General features: G+C 41.8%; 1 protein-coding gene across 1 annotated transcript in view; it reads right to left on the reverse strand.

Annotated features, from left to right (window-relative positions):
- Positions 1-358: 358 nt before the first annotated feature.
- GPR139 (G protein-coupled receptor 139) overlaps positions 359-20028 on the reverse strand; it is an 88356-nt gene continuing 68686 nt past the window's right edge. The window contains exon 2 of the mRNA XM_044305122.1: positions 359-1293. Coding sequence (XP_044161057.1) covers positions 359-1293 — 935 coding nt within the window. The remainder of the gene's footprint in view (positions 1294-20028) is intronic.

Consider the following 20028-nt stretch of genomic DNA (forward strand, 5'->3'; position numbering starts at 1 on the left):
ATTGGTAAAAATTAAGCACCTTCGGATGTCTTTAGAAGATTTTTCAAGAACGTTGTATTGCACTACTGCATGTAAATGGCATATATCAAAAGAATTCATCAGTTCAAATGAAGCCATATGACTCCTGTCACACTATCTACTGGAGTAATAACTGGACTTCAACATACATTCAGCTTCATGCCCTTAGCGTCATCCTGGATCTTAAGATCACTTCAGCCGTCACGCCCGTGCTGCCTATCAGCAGCGACGTCAAACGTTATGGCCTGTGGAAAGCGCCTACACACTTGAGTGCAAAAAATCAATTACAACAAGCTTTTTCAATCAGCTGTTTTCTCAAACCACCAATTACACCAGTGCGTCATGGTGAAACTTTCACCGGTTTACCATTCTTGTCGTACTGATAGACGAACATTTTAATACAGTGAGAATTGGCTGGTGAAATCCAAGGGCTACTAGTGATAGAGAAGTTATAATTCGTATAAAACTGAACTGGTTGTTTCTGGCACTTGAAAAATGCCTTGAGCGTCCCAGCGGCCATTGTGCGAAATCTTTTACTTATAAAGCAGTAGAGGAAGAAATTAATTGCAGTGTTTAGGAGTGCTAACATGTTGGCAATGTCCGTAACTATGTGCACCAGCCAACTATTGTCTATAGGAGATACGTAGAGATGGTAAAGTATCATAATTATTCGTGGTGCCCAAAGGATGGCAAAGATGGACGTTATTGTGAATAAAATAGCAGTGGTTTTCCCAGTGGAGTACCCTCGAAGACGAAAGTTGCTTTTCCTTCTGAGCTTGTAGACGATGATGGAATTTAGAACAAAGAAAATGGAACATGGAACCAAGTAGACTGTGAAACAATGTATCCAGATAAGGATGTGATGTAGAGACGTGCTTGTGTAATCCTCAGTCCATATGTTGGGCCACCAATAGTAAGGGATGCTAGTCAAAAAACAAGTGATGTATACACTTACAATGACTTTCCTTGTACGAGCTGGGAAGGAAACAGTGTGATATTTCAGAGGGTGGCAAACAGCTATATATCTATCAATGGTTAATGGTACTGTAATCCAAATAGATGTATGTATGGAAGAAAACTCCAGAACTTCAATCACCTTGTTCAGAATTTGAGGCATCTGCTTATTAAGGATGAAGTCCTCTAAAAGGAAGTCCACAAACACAATAAAGAACAGTACCATGATGTCTGCTGCAGCCAAGGCCAAGAGATAGTTGTAAGAGGACTTCTGTCTTCTGGCCACAAGCTGAGACAAGATGATCACCGTCAAAATGTTCGCTGTGGAGACAAAATGGGAGAATGAATGTCTTTTTATGTTCATACAGAGCTGTAACATACTCAACATACAAGAAGGTAGAGGAAGCCAATTCTGCTCACCGCTCAGTATCTCAACAGCCAGACCCCAGGCATGGAAGGGTGCAAGGCATGCACCACCTTGGCTGTGGTTACAATATAGAAAAGAAGTCCAATCTAGCACCACGTCCTAAAATCAGCAGCATGCCATGACTAAGGACTAAAGGTAACTGTCTAAAGCATGCTGGTTGTACTTTTTCTACTCTATGCTTCTGATTTTATCATGAACAAATAAAGCTTGAAGATTTTAGGACGTTGTGCATGATTGGACTTCTTTTCAACATACTCAACAGGAATTGGAGCTGTAGGATTCAATTGTAGTCATTTCCAAAAGATATAGTCAACCAAGCCTGAATCTCAATATCTCTTAAAGTGTCCCTGTACTTCAAATAGCTTTTGACATATCAAAGGTTTTGATTAGTGGGGTTAAAGTGCTAAGACCCCCACCGATCACTAGAATGAGGGTCAACGAGGTCAATAGAAAGTCTATATGAGCCCATCTCCAGTCACCAGCAGTGAAGAAAGACATTCTGTATGAAAGGTTCTTTCTCAATCAATCGGCAGCGGTCTTAGCACTCTGACTTCACCTATCAAAATCTTTGATATGTCACTATGACGTATACATTTTATTTTTAAACACAGGTACGCTTTAACTCTTTAAGTTTTTTTTTTTAAATAGAGACTGGGAAAAAACCCAGTTATGTGTCTCACAATGTCTCACAATAAATACAACAGCTACACATGCTTCTTAAAACCTCAGTATCTTTGTTTCTATGCAGTTATATCCCTGGCTGCCTGCTACATTGATTTCTGCTGGAACCCAGAAGCCTCCAATCTTTAGAGAATAAAAGACTATAAAAGAGAAAGCTTATTAAAAGAAACAACTAAAGGATGTGGCTTTTGTCTTAGTGTTAAAGAAGTTGGCTGCTTCATTACCGTGCAGCTTATTTTAAAGGGGGGCACAATATTGATGGCCTGTCCTGAGGATAGGTGATTAATATCTACGTGGTCTTGGCCGGCCAGCAGTTTGAAGAAGTGGTTGAGCATTGGCGCAGCCTTGCAGCATCCCAGTCAAAGCATTGTACATTGTGTAGTGGCTGCGCTTGGTACTGCAGACCATGGCTATTTATTTGCCCACTTACAGGCCAGATGACCAATTAATATGACACCACTGTCCTATGAAGAGGCTGCGGTTCAGCACTGATCTCTTGCATTCACAATGGCCTGTCCCCGTGTCACTAAAGCCTTCTGCACTGTTTGTAAAGTGCTTTCATTCTCAACGTGGTCACTGATGAAGGCGAACATGACCAGATCCATCCATAAGTCTCCTCCATTGAAATCTGCAGCACATGGGAAAATAGCAAATGCGCAGTGTGAGAAGGACCCACCAGAGTCTAGTCTAAGTGTTATCTGAACCTTCTTACTATTGAACAGCTGAGATTTCAATGGGAGTGGGGAATAAAAACCTGTGGCAGAAAAATCTAAAGGATCTTGAGGAAATCTGTGGGGGAAGAGCCAGGACAACCCCATGCATATCAGTGGTAGGCCAGTCCTGCTGAAATTGGCAGCATTGGCTGATATTTATCTAATGTGTATTGCCAGGTTAACTTAGAATAGCTAGGACAGTGATGGCTAACCTCCAGCACTCCAGTTGTGCTGAAACTACGACTTCCAGCATGCTCCATTCATTTCTATGGAGTTCTGAGAAGAGCCAAGCAAGTGTGCCTTTTGGGAGTCATAGTTTTACTACAGCTGGAGTGCCGGAGGTTAGACATCACAGAGCTAGGATAGCATTAATTGCCAACGGGGGGATTTATGTCTTACAGTTAGTAACCCTGATGCCCTCATTGTCATGAACATTCAACTGAATTTGCTAGTGAAACCCATGAGGAGGAGAGAAAGGTGACCAGCAGCCAAAAAACTGGAAAAGAGAAAAGGTTCGAACTGACAAAAATTCACCTGACCCATTTATCTTCCTTTAGGTCTACTTCCTTAATTTCTTAATTCTTCTTCCCCTGAGAGCAAAACTAGGTAATTGGCAACATTAGGATAAGGGATGAAAAGTTAGTAGTATAACCTGGGCCCTGGTGCTTGAAGGGGCACAATGGCCCATCTACCACATAAGACAGCACTATTAGGAATGGTATATAGTAGGAGAGGGGCTTACAGATTATGTATTGGGGACCAGAAGCTTACTCCTCTCAGCAAATTTCTTTGAAAATGGGGAGATCCATTGAAAACAGTGTTGTAAGTTTGGGTGGCCTTGGACTGTAATTATGATAATGGATACTTCTGAAGCATGGCATCATTTCCGTCCTTTGGGGTGCACAAAAGTTCAAACTGAAAAGCTTTCATAGTTTAGATAAGAATTCACAAAGCAGCAAAATTTCTCCTATTATCGATAGCAGTAATGTATGAATGTGCAGTAAATATTAAAAATCATCATTTCATACATTGACAATATGGCTGAAATTTCTCGAAAGCATATGAATATCAAATATAACTGGATGCGATTGCCGTTTTTTTAATTTTAATTTAATGATCTACTTGTCCTTTCTGTCTTATGGATGAGCTGCTTGCTGCTTATCATCTGACTCATTAATCAAAGACGGCAAATACTAATAGCATTTAAAAATATCTCATTAGCAAAGTTTCTTAAGCTGTATATTTGCTATATATTTACTCTATTAATGATATTAATTGCATATCAACTCTGCAGTGTTTTTTGCTTTGCACGAAAAACAAGACAGCATTATTTATTTATTACTTATATAGCGCTGAAATATTCTTTAGCGCTTTACAGACATTATCATCCCTCACCGTCCCCAGAGGAGCTCACAATCTCAATGCCCTATCAGTATGTTTTTTGAGTGGGGGGAGGAAACCCACACAAACACTGGGACAATGTACAAACCGGATTCCCAAAAAGTTGGGACACTATACAAATCGTGAATAAAAACTGAATGCAATGATGTGGAGGTGCCAACTTCTAATATTTTATTCAGAATAGAACATAAATCACGGAACAAAAGTTTAAACTGAGAAAATGTACAATTTTAAGGGAAAAATATGTTGAATCAGAATTTCACGTTGTCAACAAATCCCCAAAAAATTGGGACAAGGCCAGTTTCACCACTGTGTGGCATCTCCTCTTCTTCTTACAACACTCAACAGACGTCTGGGGACCGAGGAGACCAGTTTCTCAAGTTTAGAAATAGGAATGCTCTCCCATTCTTGTCTAATACAGGCCTCTAACTGTTCAATCGTCTTGGGTCTTCTTTGTTGCACCTTCCTCTTTATGATGCGCCAAATGTTCTCTATAGGTGAAAGATCTGGACTGCAGACTGGCCATTTCAGTACCCGGATCCTTCTCCTACGCAGCCATGATGTTGTGATTGATGCAGAATGTGGTCTGGCATTATCTTGTTGAAAAATGCAGCGTCTTCCCTGAAAGAGATGACGTCTGGATGGGAGCATATGTTGTTCTAGAACCTGAATATATTTTTCTGCATTGATGGTGCCTTTCCAGACATGTAAGTTGCCCATGCCACACACACTCATGCAACCCCATACCATCAGAGATGCAGGCTTCTGAACTGAGCATTGATAACAACTTGGGTTGTCCTTGTCCTCTTTGTCCGGATGACATGGTGTCCCAGATTTCCAAAAAGAACTTCGAATCGTGACTCGTCTGACCACAGAACAGTCTTCCATTTTGCCACACTCCATTTTAAATGATCCCTGGCCCAGTGAAAACGCCTGAGCTTGTGGAGCTTGCTTAGAAATGGCTTCTTCTTTGCACTGTAGAGTTTCAGCTGGCAACGGCGGATGGCACGGTGGATTGTGTTCACTGACAATGGTTTCTGGAAGTATTCCTGAGCCCATTCTGCGATTTCCTTTACAGTAGCATTCCTGTTTGTGGTGCAGTGTCGTTTAAGGGCCCGGAGATCACGGGCATCCAGTATGGTTTTAAGGCCTTGACCCTTATGCACAGAGATTGTTCCAGATTCTCTGAATCTTCGGATGATGTTATGCACAGTTGATGATGATAGATGCAAAGTCTTTGCAATTTCTCGCTGGGTAACACCTTTCTGATATTGCTCCACTATCTTTCTGCGGAACATTGTGGGAATTGGTGATCCTCTACCCATCTTGGCTTCTGAGAGACACTGCCACTCTGAGAAGCTCTTTTTATACCCAATCATGTTGCCAATTGACCTAATGAGTGTTAATTGGTCTTCCAGCTCTTCGTTATGCTCAAATTTACTTTTTCCAGCCTCTTATTGCTACTTGTCCCATTTGTGGGGGGATTTGTTGACACCGTGAAAATTTGAATCAACGTATTTTTCCTTTAAAATGATACATTTACTCGGATTAAACGTTTGATCTGTCACCTACGTTCTATTACAAATAAAATATTGACATTTGCCATCTTCACATCATTGTATTCAGTTTTTATTCACAATTTGTTTAGTGTCCCAACTTTTTGGGAATCCGGTTTGTATAAACCCCATGTAGATGTTTTCCTTGTCAGATTCAAACCTAGAACCTCAGAGCTTCTAAGTTATACGTTTAATGATCACCTTATGATGTTCAACTGTACACCTACGTGTTAGGTTGCTTTCTCACTTGTTTTAGTGGATGCAGAAGACACTCATACTTTACCACTAATTGCCTTGACTTGACATTGTTTCAATTCCTGCAAGCCCAGGTGCAGACCAAGAATTAGCTATAAAGCACAAGTGCTGGCCACGGTCACTAACACAGGTGTAATAGCACCAACAAAGGGTTTTTTCCAAGGACCTTTTTTTTTTCATCTACTAGCCTACCCAATTATATTTCCCTCTCTGTGTTTGGTACTAGCATAACTTCTAGGCAGCACGCCTGTAGTCTTTGGGTTTGTTTGACGCTGATCTTTTCTTCACCCCTTATATTCAATCTCTTATGCGCTCATGCCGCCTACACCTCAAAAACATCTCTAGAATCTGCCTTTTTTTTTTACTTTCTCATCTTGATTACTGTAACCCATTAAAAATCAATCTTCCGTCACTAAACTCTCCCCTCTCTAATTTATCCTGACTGCAGCAGCCAGTCTCGCTGGAGGGAGTCCCATAACTGTAACAATCACTTGTTCACTGTTGTTCTAGGCACAGTGGTAATTCTATTCTGTCCCTTGTTTGGGATATTCATGTATGTGTTGGTAGCATCAATGAAGATGTAAGCTATCTTCACCTATCTAAATATTAGATGTTTGCATCCACTAGGCATAGGTCAATATACAGTAGAGCCACTGTATCTGATATATAACAGTAAGTTCTGCTGCTGAGTAGGGTTCTCAGAGATTGAACTCCCATTGATGGACTATGCCAAGGATAATCCATCAATGTAAATTCCTGGAAAATCCTATTAATGCCAATATTCAATTTCTATGCATACAATCATGCCAATGTTTTAAGGAGATTCTGTTGATATCGAGACAAGTGCCAAAATTGTGAAGAAATGACGTATGAGTGAATTTGATCATTAGTGCCTGAATTGGTGGTTTCAGTATCTCAGAAACGACACACCAGGTTCTACACCTGCCAACCAAGAACTGAAAGTGGAGACTTTAGTAGGCACAAAGTGGCACAGATAAAGATTAGAAAAACTGGCCTGCCTACGACAACATATTATTATTGACGTGAACCTTGTCCAAAACACCACCTCTTTGAGAAGAAAACTCACTTATCCAGACCAGATTTTATGTCACAGATGCTCAGTTTCACCATATATTATGCATACTGCCCATCATCTTTGAGAAGGTCACTACTTCTCAATGCAACTTTGTTTGGTCTCAAAAAGGTTTATTATTATTATTAATAATTATGATTATAATAAAATCTTATTAACCACTGCCCGTAATAATAAAATCTTATTAACCACTGCCCGTAATAATAAAATCTTATTAACCACTGCCCATTTCAAATAAACATTCAGTCAGCCCACACTTAACTCGGCAACAATGTTCCTAGATGTCTGTGCAGAGATAGTAGGTGCATGGAGATTGGGAAACTGTGGTAATGGAAAACCCACTGTCTGTGACAGCAAGGCTTTCCATACAGAAGGCAGGGCTGTTTTTAACTGTCCCTGCATTCTCCATTGCTCTGTACCCGGTGATCAGTGAGTATCGTACATTCAGATCAGCAAGCCACCACCAGCCCGATCATGTGATTGTTGAGGGTTGGGCATCTGCAAATGCTGCTGGGTCTAAGCAAACCTAGATTAGCTTTGCAGTGAGGCTGAACAGCCTTGCTAAAATGCCTATCGGCAGTATTCCCTCTATAACTGGGCTGTATTCCATTTGTAACTGGGACAATATTCCCTCTGTAATTGGGGCTAATGTGTCAGCCCTAGTTAACGAAGAAATCAGAAAAAAAGCAATATTAAAGAAATGTTAAATGCCCGTCAGCCAAGTTCACATCTGTCACATGACGAGCAATGAGTGTGTCCTCTGATTTGGAAATATCCGAGACATGTTCTCTCGCTAGGTTGGCTGAGTGAGCGGGGGAACGCCTGCGGGGCGGGGTGTTTTGCCCTTTAAATCGCGGCACATAGGCGGCCGTTTCGTGGCCATAACAGTGCCAAGGCTTACATCACAGCCACACTAGAACGCCGACTCTCACACTAGAAAAGTGCGGCTTAGGCAGGCTTAAGTTTCTGGTGAAAATTACATTAATGGCTCCTGAGGAAGTGTGCTAACTCAGCACGAAGAAACGCGTTGAGCCTTCCCACTACCACACCTCTGCCAGCTTGCGCTGATGTTTATGTTGCCATATAAGCAGTTCTCTGCACTGGCTTTGTATGTGGCAGAATTTTTCTACTGTCCTTAGTGGATGGCAAAGTGCACGGCCTATCCTCTGAGTGGCGTTCCTGTACCCAGATTTAATTCTGTTGCTCTCATTGAGCCCGGCATTGGATACATTATTTCTGTTCAGAGGTTTGATCCCTGCAGGCATCTGTGTTATGGTGGCACAGCACATACCACATATAACTCATTGCTTTATGCGCTCTATGATGCCTATTTCTCACCCTCTGGATTAGAGGTCTTATCTTTTAGTGTGCTCATCTGACTGACAGACAAATAACAGGGTTTTTTAAATGTAAAAACAGTGTTCAACCTATGTAGTCACTGTGAACCACACATGACCTTATAGTCAGCCTACTACATATGATGTTCTTTTGGTCATACACCCTTTTGTGTATTTTATTTTTTATTTTCAATAAAAATATACAATGTAAGCATAACACCAACATTGGTGTGAATCGGTACCAGACACATAATCATTAAGAGGTAGCAAAATGTGGAGAGGATGGAGATTAGTAGCATTTGATTTTTAATGCAGTCGACTAATAAACTTTGTTGTGTTAGTTTAAGGTCCTAAATTATATTTGCTTTACTTCTACACTTATTGCCCTTGGAATTTTAAATATTAAAGCAGTCCTATACAAAGTAATAGAGAAAAAAAAAAAAAGTATAATTATTGGAGCTCATCATGATTTATTGATCATTGGGCAGTATTTCCCTAAAGTAGTTGACCTTGAATATACGCCTAGCAGCAAACCTTACCAAATTAAAATGTCAGGGATGCCCAGCTGACAAGTTAAGTGGATTGCTGCCTCTACTTGTGCCGGCTTTGGGTCAACCTTTTAAACCTAATGCTTCTTTTGAACAGGATCCAGTCTTCTTCCTTTCCAAGCCTGTATTTGCATTGCTATATATCACTTCTGGTTTAACTCGACTTGGAAAAAAAAAATACACCCTATGATTTTATGAGACGAGCATAAGTGAATTAGACAGTAGGGAACAGAATAGTGTATACTATAAGCATTGCATAACTATCATTAATGGTCATTAAGAAGACACTGGGGACATCAAAGTGGTCAAAGGGGCCGAGTATTCCTGATACTTTTAGACTGACATATTCATTAGAACCGCATATATTTGCATCTTTTTCTCTCAGAGCTCTTCTTTAAAGTGTTGGCCCATCTCACTCTTTGATGTAATATCACTAGGCCATGCTATCAAAGTCAAATAGGTGCGGGTCCCACCTTTTATCTCCAGAATAGGTGCCCTGAAGTGAAGGAGAGCACACTGCGCAGGCACGGGTGCTCCCCATTATCAGCTATGGGAGCTCTGAAAATAGCTGAACGAGCGCACTTGGCTGTTCTCGGAGATCCCAAATCGGTGAATAGAGAGCACCCCGCTTAAGCACGGTCACTTTTCCATTCACCTTTATGGCCTGGAAATAGCCAAGCAAACAATCAGCTTTTTCTGGAACTCCCATAGTGGTAGATGGAGGGTGGTGAACTCTTCTTTACTTTGAGGGGTATATTTTAAAGATAGATGCGGGTCCCAGAGGTGGGACCTATCTGACTTTTATGGCATAGCCTAGCGATATGCCATCAAAGTCTGAGATGGGAATATGCCATTAAGGCACCCCATACACATTAGTGTATTTCTGGCTGAACTGGCCACGATTTATAGCAATTTAATGTGTAAAGGGAGCTCGCGACTCTCCCCCCGGAAGTGTTGTTGGAGGACAGACGGATTGGGTGGAATCAATATTTTCTTTTTGTTCTCTGTGGAGATAAGCTGCCACCAGGAGTGTCCTGCAGCAGTTTTTCCCCCTCTCCCCATTGGATACATATATGCCAAATGTGCATATATAAGGGGTAGGGAGTTGTGAGGGGGTCAGGAGAGATATCTGTCGGCCGAACACCTATTGAATGTATATGACCTCCTTTAGTGTAGCAGTGTATGTCCCTGTTACTTAGCAACTGCTTGTTTCCTGTCTGGGTGACGACCATTTTGGCACATGAAGTTGCATGTGCAGAAGTGGGCATGGGAAGTTATATCTTTTGTACAAGAGGCTTTTATATAGAGAACCTGTTACCTCTCCTGACATATTTTTTTTATTTAAAGGGGTTCTACGAGCTTTTAATATTGATGACCTATCCTCAGAATAGGTCATCAATATCAGATCCGAAACCCTGCACCTGCGCCGATCAGCTGTATGAGGAGATGGTGCACGCGGATCCCCAGGATTAGGTAATCAATATCAGATCGGGGGTTGTGTGACTGCTTGCACCCCCACCAATCAGCTGTGAGCACCACAGCTTCTTCCTAGGCCAGTGATGTCACATTCATTGCTCACATGGCCTAGGTGGAGCTCACGGGCGAATTGGCCCTAGACCTTACAGGGAAATTTTCCGGTGGGCCGATGCCCAGAGGGCTGTCTGGGCCCTCCTCATGGCCGGCCAGTGGAAGTTTTTCGGGATGTATTTTGTGCTGCTGGCATTATTTTGTGATGAACTGTATTTGGCTCTTTTGGGGGGTTGTATAATGGGTCACAATAAGGTATTGCTGGTCCTGCCTTCCATCTATTTGGACACGACTACAAAATGGGGCCACTTTTATTATTTTTTTCCAGGGCCACTTTAAGTTCCCAGTCTGCCCCTGGTGGAGCTTAGTCCCATTCAAGTGATACCAAGAACACCCACTATAGAATGTACAGCGCTGTGCTTGGTGAGCACAGAGAAGGATGTGGTGCTCACTGGAACGACTGATCCATGGGGATGCAGGAGACCCCCACCTATCAGATACTGATGACTTATCTTGAGAATAGGTCATTAGTGTCATACACTTGGAAAAACCCTTTAATCTCTTTTTATCATATGTGATTCTTTATTTTTGATGTGACTTTATCCTTTGTGCCATTCTTTCCTAATGTATATTTGATAGGAGATGGAAATAAAGACTGACTGACATGCACACGACTGTTCCATTTTTTGCGGTCCAGAACGGAACAGGCGTCCCATTGTAGAAATGCCTATTCTTATCCGCAAAACAGACAAGAATAGGACATGTTAAAAAAAAATTTGCGGGGCCACGGAACGGAGCAACGGATGCGGACAGCACACAGAGTGCTGTCCGCATCTTTTGTGGTCCCATTGAAGAGACTGGGTCCGCACCCGAGCCGCAAAAACTGCGGCCCGGATGCGGACCAGAACAACGTTCGTGTGCATGAGGCCTAAAGGTACTGGTCCAGCTGCTGTAGAAAAAAAATGTTGGATGAATAATCGTCAGTTTTTCACTGACAGAACTCGCATGTGATTTTCATTGTTCATGTGAATAAGTCTTTAGACTCAGTATTATTTATTACTGGTCATTTCTAATCCAGTATCCTGAAACTCCTGTCTACCTATTTTCTACAGTAAAAAAAGATCTTCTGTAAGATTTGTCGTCATATTGATTTTAACACATGTCAATATAAATTTGCCTGAAAGATAGCTCCAAGAGTCCGCGCTGCATCGGGAAGAGGCCAGAAAACTCTGTTCTGTTTCAGATGAAAGCACTTTATGAAATGAGATTTTATCTCTGCCACCTAACAGCTATTTGTAGGGTCACAAGACGCGAGATCTAAGTTCATCCAGTATAAAAAGTCGTCTGTCCCTAATGTACCATATATGTCATTTGTATCACAAAAGAGGATGCACCAAAATGTTCTCTTTCCTGTTCTTCAATAGACTTTAAAGGGCATCTGTCAGCAGATTTGTACCTATGACACTGGCTGACCTGTTACATGTGCACTTGGCAGATGAAGGCATCTGTGTTGGTCCCATGTTCATATGTGCCCGCATTGCTGAGAAAAATGAAGTTTTAATATATGCAAATGAGCCTCTAGGAGCAACGGGGGCGTTGCCATTACACCTAGAGGCTCTACTTTCTCTGCAATTGCCGCACCCTCTCGCGAGCGAGCTCCATCTTTGAAGTCCCGGCTGGCGCTGGTTGGGAAGGGGTTAAAGTTCAGAGGGCGCGGCAGTTGCAGAGAGAGATGAGCCTTTGGGTGTAACGGCATTTTTCTCAGCAATGCAGGCACATATGATAATGGTGGTATACACTCTATGTGAAGAGCTCACCAGAATAGAGCACGACCAGTTATAACCACCTAGCTACAGTAATATATAATTCAACCAATGGCCGGCTCTAAGTAATTGATATAAAATGTATTTTAAGATACAATACATATGAGAGTCCAGACAACAATTATAAAAAAATAAAAAATTCCATTTCATATAAGACCAGGATAACAATTTTAACATATATATAGTGATATATTAGTATTTATTAGTTAATTGTAGTCATGGTCCCTCTTTTAGTTCCAATTGCGGAGCTCGCGCAGTTTTGGAACCAAATTCATATGCTGCGTTATATAAAGTTAGATACTCCTCTACATTATATATTCATATGTATCATATCTATAGTGTCATTTCAGGTTAATATATAAAGTTCAGTCTCATTGTTTCATACTGCGTTTTCCTATTGATGTCAATGTGGAGCGTAATTCATATATGGTTAAGTGGGGTATGTTGCGCTCTTGCGTTTCTTATCAGTATCCCGGTGTACCCGTCTTATTGTACAGTTGGCCACTACCAATAGATAGATTGATACATACGTGGCTTTATCATATGTCGTTTTATTCCGCCTCCACTCGACATGCGCTGCCATGCTGCCGCCGGAACTCCTGGCCCACCTCCATTATAGTCAATAGGGCTGGAGCGGTAGTCCGGGGGCACGCGTGCACTAGCAGGCAGCACGGATTCCTTGCCGCTAGTGTGAAAGTAGCCTCTTGTCTGGGGGTGTCTGATGTCACTTGCAACGAAGTCGAAAACCGAGCACCGCTGGGTTGCTGGGCAAGACACAACCCCTAGATGACACCGGGAGCTCAGGCCTTTCACTGCGATTGTTGCTGCCACCCCACTTCTTCTGCTGCCTGCAACAGAAACATTTTGGCCACTGCCCATTACCCTTTGAAGGGCCTGTCACCTGTCTGTCTAATATACTATATAATAAAATAATTTTATTAAAATTTAAATATTACCCCCCAAAAAAGGCTGTAATACAATGCAACTTCCCAGCTGAACGGAAATTAAGACATATATATTTTTTTCTGATTAATAAACCCCCCCAAACAAAATAACAATCACAATAACCGCAGAACAGATAATAGGAAGTAGGTTTATTTCCCTTCAATATACCCCATAAATGGCTGTAATACAATGTAACTTCACAGCAGAAGGTCAATTAAGACGTATTCTTTTTCCTATTTTTACACTCCAAAAAAAGAATCACAATTCACCGCAGAACGGCTAATGGGACGTACGTATATTTCTTTTTTTATACATCACTTAAATGGCTGTAGTAAAATGTAACTTCACCGCTGAACGGCAATTAAGACATATATTTTTTTTTCTGATTAATAAACTATGCCCCCCCAAAAAAAATTATAATCACAATTCACTGCAGAACGGTAATTAAGGCGTATTCTTTTTCCTATAACTACACCCCAAACAAAGAAATATAATAATAACAATTCACAGCAGAACGGCTAATGGGACGTACATATATTTCCTTTTAATACACCCCGTAAATGGCTGTAGTACAATGTAACTTCACCAGCTGAACGGCAATTATGACATATATTTTTTCCCCCTATTAATACACCCCCCCTCCAAAAAAAAGTTAAACAATGTAAAATCAACGCAGGACTGGCTAATAGGACGTACGTATCTTTCCTATTAAAATACCCCCTAAATGGCTGTAGTACAATGTAACTCCACCGCTGAACAGCAATTATGATGTATATTTTTTTATTTTATTTTTCCTATTAATACACCCCCCCAAAAAAAATGCCCCGTAAGTGGCTGTATCACACAGAACTTGCACCCCAATCACAAGCAAGGTTTGCTGGAATTAGGGATGTATCATATAGTGAAAACAACCTAAAAGCAGCAGTATAACTGCAATTTGGATCCCCAATTAGTGCAGCAAGGTGTAATAGAATCGCTCCTATTACCCAGGCTGTACACTCTCCTATTGCACCCTATTCTCCTTTTATAGCGTAGATAATGCCTCCCTATCCTTTCCCTACACCTTGAATAATCTTTCCCTGAACTTGTAAATCAATTTTTTAGCACAATGGAGTCTTTCCTACCACTTTCCCTAAAGCCTGCTGATGTCTCTCCCCGCACTAAGTGTAACACCCTAGAGTTGTGTTACTACACGCCTCTATCCCGCTACTATCTTCTATGAGCTTTTACACCATCAGATACGTCATCAGATATGATTTTGCTCATGTCCTCCAGAAATGTGCATATAAATCCATGTTAAATACAATTGTTCATGTAATTTGTCTGGTAACCAGTAGGTGGCAGCAACACGTTGGCAAGGTACTAGTCCCAGTTTAGTGAATCTAGGCTGGAATGGATTATTCCAGTTTAGCTCCCCCTCTGTGAAGTGGGCTGTTCCCATATCCTGCAGCATGGGTGGAAAAGGAAGTTAGAGTGAGTGTAGCCTCCCCCTTGCTAGGGGAAGGTTGTGTGACAGAGTTTTACCCCTGCATAGGGAAGACAGCAAGGACCTAGTCTTGGCTGAGACTTGGCCATATTCCCAGTGCAAGCACCTTCAGCTCAGCTGGATGAGAGAAGCAGAAAACCACAGACAACCTCCAGAATTCCGGGAAGAAGGCATCCCTTGAGAATCCATCTGTGCGCTAAGTCCAGTGCCTAGGAGAAGCCTATTCCTCCTCAGTTAGTCTGTACCCACATAGCAGAAGTTACATTTAAAGCAGAAGTATTCATTCCTGCCAATCATTGCGAAAACCTGCTGGGACCAAGAGACCAAAGCTGTATACTGCTTGGATGCAAGTTATCTCAAGTAAAGCAACGTTTGAACTTCATCTAAAGGTCTGGACATTATTTCTTCTGCAAAATTCCTCTATTACTCCTACTATCACTACACTCAAATTTATTGCAAGTGAGCCAGGAGCCAGGAGTCCAGCCGTACCCAGGTAGGAGACACCGTGGCACAACTACCACCAAACTATAAAGACATTCTAGGCCATTACACCACTCTGGCATTCCTAATCTGGGACGTGCATTATAACACCTTGGAAGGGCCATGGGATAGTACCCTGCGCACGCTGCAATTGGCGTCACGACAAATACAGAATATTATTCCCCCGTACCTGGCCACTGCATAAGTACACTGGAAAATGGCTGAATCCAAGATGTCTGAGGCTATTTATAGGGCTCTGACATCACAGGGCTGGCTGGCTGCTGATTGGCTGCATGCATGGCATTCTGGTTGATCCCTTGTTCCCAGAGTTATTTGCTCCATGTCCTAACACATGCAACAGCCATTTTATAAAAAAATGTGATTCGTTACCATGAAGAGCGAGGAAATTCGGATTCGGAGCGAATCAAATTTTTCCTAAAATTCAGATCGAATTCCACTCCATCAACTTCCATTCGCTCATCTCTACTGACCTTCTAAGTGAAATAAGTTGGATCTGCGCCGTTTTGTGTAATTATTCTGGCTAATAAAACAGGCGTTCAAAGCTAGGGATCCCCTTCCTATAATATTCATGTGCTCCTAATATGTCATATAGAGAGAAATTGCCGTGGTCATACAGCTCCTTTAATATAATGTATTAACTGCCCTTGAAGTATTTGGACACCTAGTATTCATTATGTCAAAATCTAGTTCTGGTTTCCACTAAAAGGAAGGGTTTTCTATATAAAAGTGCACTTCAAAGAGCCTGTAAGAACTATTCTTCGGTGCTTTTTTTATTATTATATTTGCTGGAGGAAATGAAAGATTACATTGTAAACGGACACTTGAGACACATTCGTTCATGTCACTTCTGCTCTGGTAAACTTTCCAAACGTCTTTTTAACATTTCTTGGCGAAAAGCTGCCATTTCTATTTGAAATGACTTAAATGGCCCATTTAGAGTGTAGGCACGAGCTCGCAGCGGGCGGACATTCTCAGTAGTTCTAAGAATCCACGGGAGGACGTGGTCAAGAATGACTCAGTTGACGCAGGGTTCCATCTACTAATGTTTTGCAGGAGAAGAAAAAACAAAACAAAAGACTAAAAAGCCCAAATCACTGCACAAAGCCATAGCAAATGCATCAAAGAAATGGAATCCAACTGAAATAAATTGTACTTTTTTTTCCCCTTGGTAAGGTTTTTCCCCGGGAGACTAATAAGTGTCACAGCGCGTTAAACAAATGCTCTGTTTGTAGCATGCATTAAGAGACAAAACGAAGGAAAATAATTGAATGTATACGTGGAGCCAAAGAAGCCTGCTGGCTGCATTTACTCCGGCGCGGGGGTTTTCAGTTAAATAGTGATATCGCTTTCACGTTTGACATATTGTGTCATAACAGTAGGTCGTACTCCTCTGGGATTAATCACATGCTTATGATCTGTGAAGGTGTTTGCCTACTCTTGGTTAAGAGTCTTTGTGATGATTCACCCATGGAAGTGATCTCAATGCTCAGTTTGTAGGATAACATTCAGAAAATGACCGGGGAGACAAAACAGCGTCGGTGGAGGGAAAGGGTTAAAGGGAACCTGTCATCAACTTTATGCTGACCTCACTGAGGGCAGCATCAAATAGTGACAGAAATGCTGATGTCAGCGGTGTGTCACTCATGAGCTAAAAGTAAGAGTTTGCTGAGAACCAGCATCATAACCATTGCAGCCCAGGCCTTGAAAAGAGTCAAATCTACCTGAGAAGAGTCCTGGTTATTCATAATCTCCTGCTCTCTCGCCCATCTGGTGATGATTGGCAGTTCTCTCCTAGAGAGAAAGGGAGAAAACTAGGTAGAAGATGGTCAGTCATCAGCAGGTGGGCAGGGAGAGCAGGAATTTATAACCATGACTCTTCTCAGGTGGCCGTGACTCTTTTCCAGGCCCAGTCTGATGTTGGTTCTCGGCAACCACTTACTTTTAACTTATAAATGACAGACCGCTGAAATCATCTCAGCTGTCTCTACTTTATAATGCCGTTAGTATGGGTAGCATAAAGTTGATGACAGGTTCCTTATAACGACTTTCATCATAAATGCCGGGGCACGGAGGTACGGTGACTCAGTGTTGCCTGAGTAATGCTGCACACATGGCAACGCCACTGCAATGATGGGTGTTCGCTGAAGGACTGCAAAGGTACGACCACACGGCGCCACACTGTGGTCGAGTAATGGACTGCCGTATGGACTGCAGTTGGCTCTCAGTCGGGCTGCATTGTTAATGGCCTCATGGTATTGAAGGTACATTAACAATGCAGACCCACTGAACAGTGTGAGCGCAGTCTCTTTACTTTAAAAGGGTTTTCTGAGATATTAATACTAGGTCATCAGTAACTGATCAGTGGGGGTCCGAAACCCAGGACCCCAGACGATCAGCTGTTTGAGAAGACACTGGTGCTCCTGGGAGCGCCGCTGCCTTCTCCGTGCTCACGAAGCACAGTGTCATACATAGTATAGAGGCTGTGCTTGGTATTGAGCTCAGCCCCATTCACTTCTAGGGGGCTAGGCTGCGATGACCTTGTCATCAATGGCCTAGGGAAAGCTGTGAGAAGTTCAGGGCGCTCATTGGAGAGTTTGTGCGTTCTCAAACAGCTGATCGAACCCCCACCAATCGATACTGATGACCTATCCTGAGGATAGGTCATCAATATTAAAATCTCGGAAAACCCCTTTAACAAGAGCCAGATGTGGCAAGCAACAGCAACATGACCACGCCATGCGGTCATACCCTTGAACAAAAGGTGTTTGCCAATTATTACTTCTACAACACATTACAACAAATCATCTTTAGACGGTTTAGTCTAAGGGATTCATATTTCAGGCCGTTTGCGTAAGAATTTTGGCTGAAGAAAATATTGCTAATTTTGGCGCATGCCATGTGATCTTTTCCTTTTATTTATCCCGTTGTCTCCACTTCTGAATAGTAGGTGGGAGGGAGGACTGGGAGTGTTCAATTATGTTAATTAGGTAATTTGTGGTAACTGCCACAAAAGATGGAAAATGTTGTACTTTCATTCCAGTATGGGGGTTGCTTAAAAACATTTAAAAAATTGAAAAAAACTCTTGAAAAATTTCCTTATCAGACTTTTGGGTGCACATTGTTGGATCTTAAAGGGGTTGGCCCATCTCAGACAATTGATGTCATATCGCTAAGATGTCAATGAAATAGTGGCCGCAACACTCGTCTTTAGTTAGGTGCATATCTGTAGTTGACCTGTCTTCATCCAACCAAGGATCCATTATCTCAATATAGCAGGGTTTCAGACAGCACACCAATGTCAGCCGTTGGGGTAGGCATCAGAATAGTGCAAGGTTTCAGGCCCTTTTGGGAAGCCCTTTTTATCAAGAAGTTCTAACGCGCTTTGATGGTCCAGGTCGGCTGACAAAAAAACTACAGGGAAAATTACATTACTGCAGCACAAAAAAGTTCATCAGCTAACCCGCAGCTAGCAAGAGATGCACACGGATCTCCCAGACCAGGACACTCCAATAGGAAAAAAAAACTCCAGCACGGTCATTCGCTGTTAAAATCTACGTTTTATTTGCCATACATTAAAAGTACAGGAACAAGAGCCATAACAGGTTGACGCGTTTCGACATCAAGTCTTAGTCATAACCATTGAGCTATAACAGGTTGACGCATTTCGACATCAAGTCTTAGACATAACCATTGATTGGTTATCACTAAGACTTGATGTCGAAACGCGTCAACCTGTTATGGCTTTTGTTCCTGTACTTTTAATGTATACCGAATAAAACTTGGATTTTAACAGCAGACAACAGTGCTGGAGGATTTTTTCCTATTACTGTAGCGCGTTCTGAACCAAAGATTATTGAAAGAAATGTATGGAATATGGAAATATAGTTATGTTTGCCATAAAGCCACTTCTAAATGTAACAGACTATAAAATAAAATTCATCCTATGGATTCTCTTACGTTATCCCACACAGTTTCTAATATTAATTTGCTGCACATTTTTTATATTACGTTTGACAATTTTTTAAGCCGTTATCCACATTATACCTATTTTATAGCTTCTGCTTGATGTCTCTGTGACTTTACCATTCACTGTGAAGTTCACTGTCCATCAAATATACACATTTTATTACAGCTCTGACATCATTATCTTTTCTCGGGGCGGTGATTGTGTTCTGCTATTTCCAGATTTTGAAACAAACACTTACCTAGGTATGTGTCCCAGGGTGTAAAGTAAAGCGTCTTACCCTTCCATGAAACCCAAATTTGTTTAAAAAAAAAAATCACAAGCTCAAAGATTTTAGGGTGAAGAATTGGGGTGAAGAGCTTAGTCTATACACACTGAAACAGTCATGCTGCTGACACCTATTTATACCCATTCTCTCAAACACATGTATGCTTGGCTCAGCCGAACCTGCATGTGTTCTCAATCAATAGAGTGGAGTAAGCCGATCCTGAGAACTAAAGGATTGAGCATATTGAAACTCAACAGTCTGATCCTTCTCTCCCCTAACATCTGCTATCGTAGGACACTCTGGATATCAAATATATGGTTATGTTTCAGGGCATCTAACCTCCATGGTGGCATGTTTACTTTGAAACTGATTATGTGTAACAGCTGCTGCTGTACGCCCCTGTTTTCCCACTTATCGTCGTGGTCCCGGGTGCTGCGCTCAGAGGTGACATGTGGTTGGTGCTTTTGAGGATTCCGCTCCACAGCTTTCACTCAGCCCTGGACACAGCATGATGTCTGCTGGTTTCATGTT

The sequence above is a fragment of the Bufo gargarizans genome, chromosome 8 (assembly GCF_014858855.1).
Source record: "Bufo gargarizans isolate SCDJY-AF-19 chromosome 8, ASM1485885v1, whole genome shotgun sequence".
NCBI classification, from domain to species: domain Eukaryota; kingdom Metazoa; phylum Chordata; class Amphibia; order Anura; family Bufonidae; genus Bufo; species Bufo gargarizans.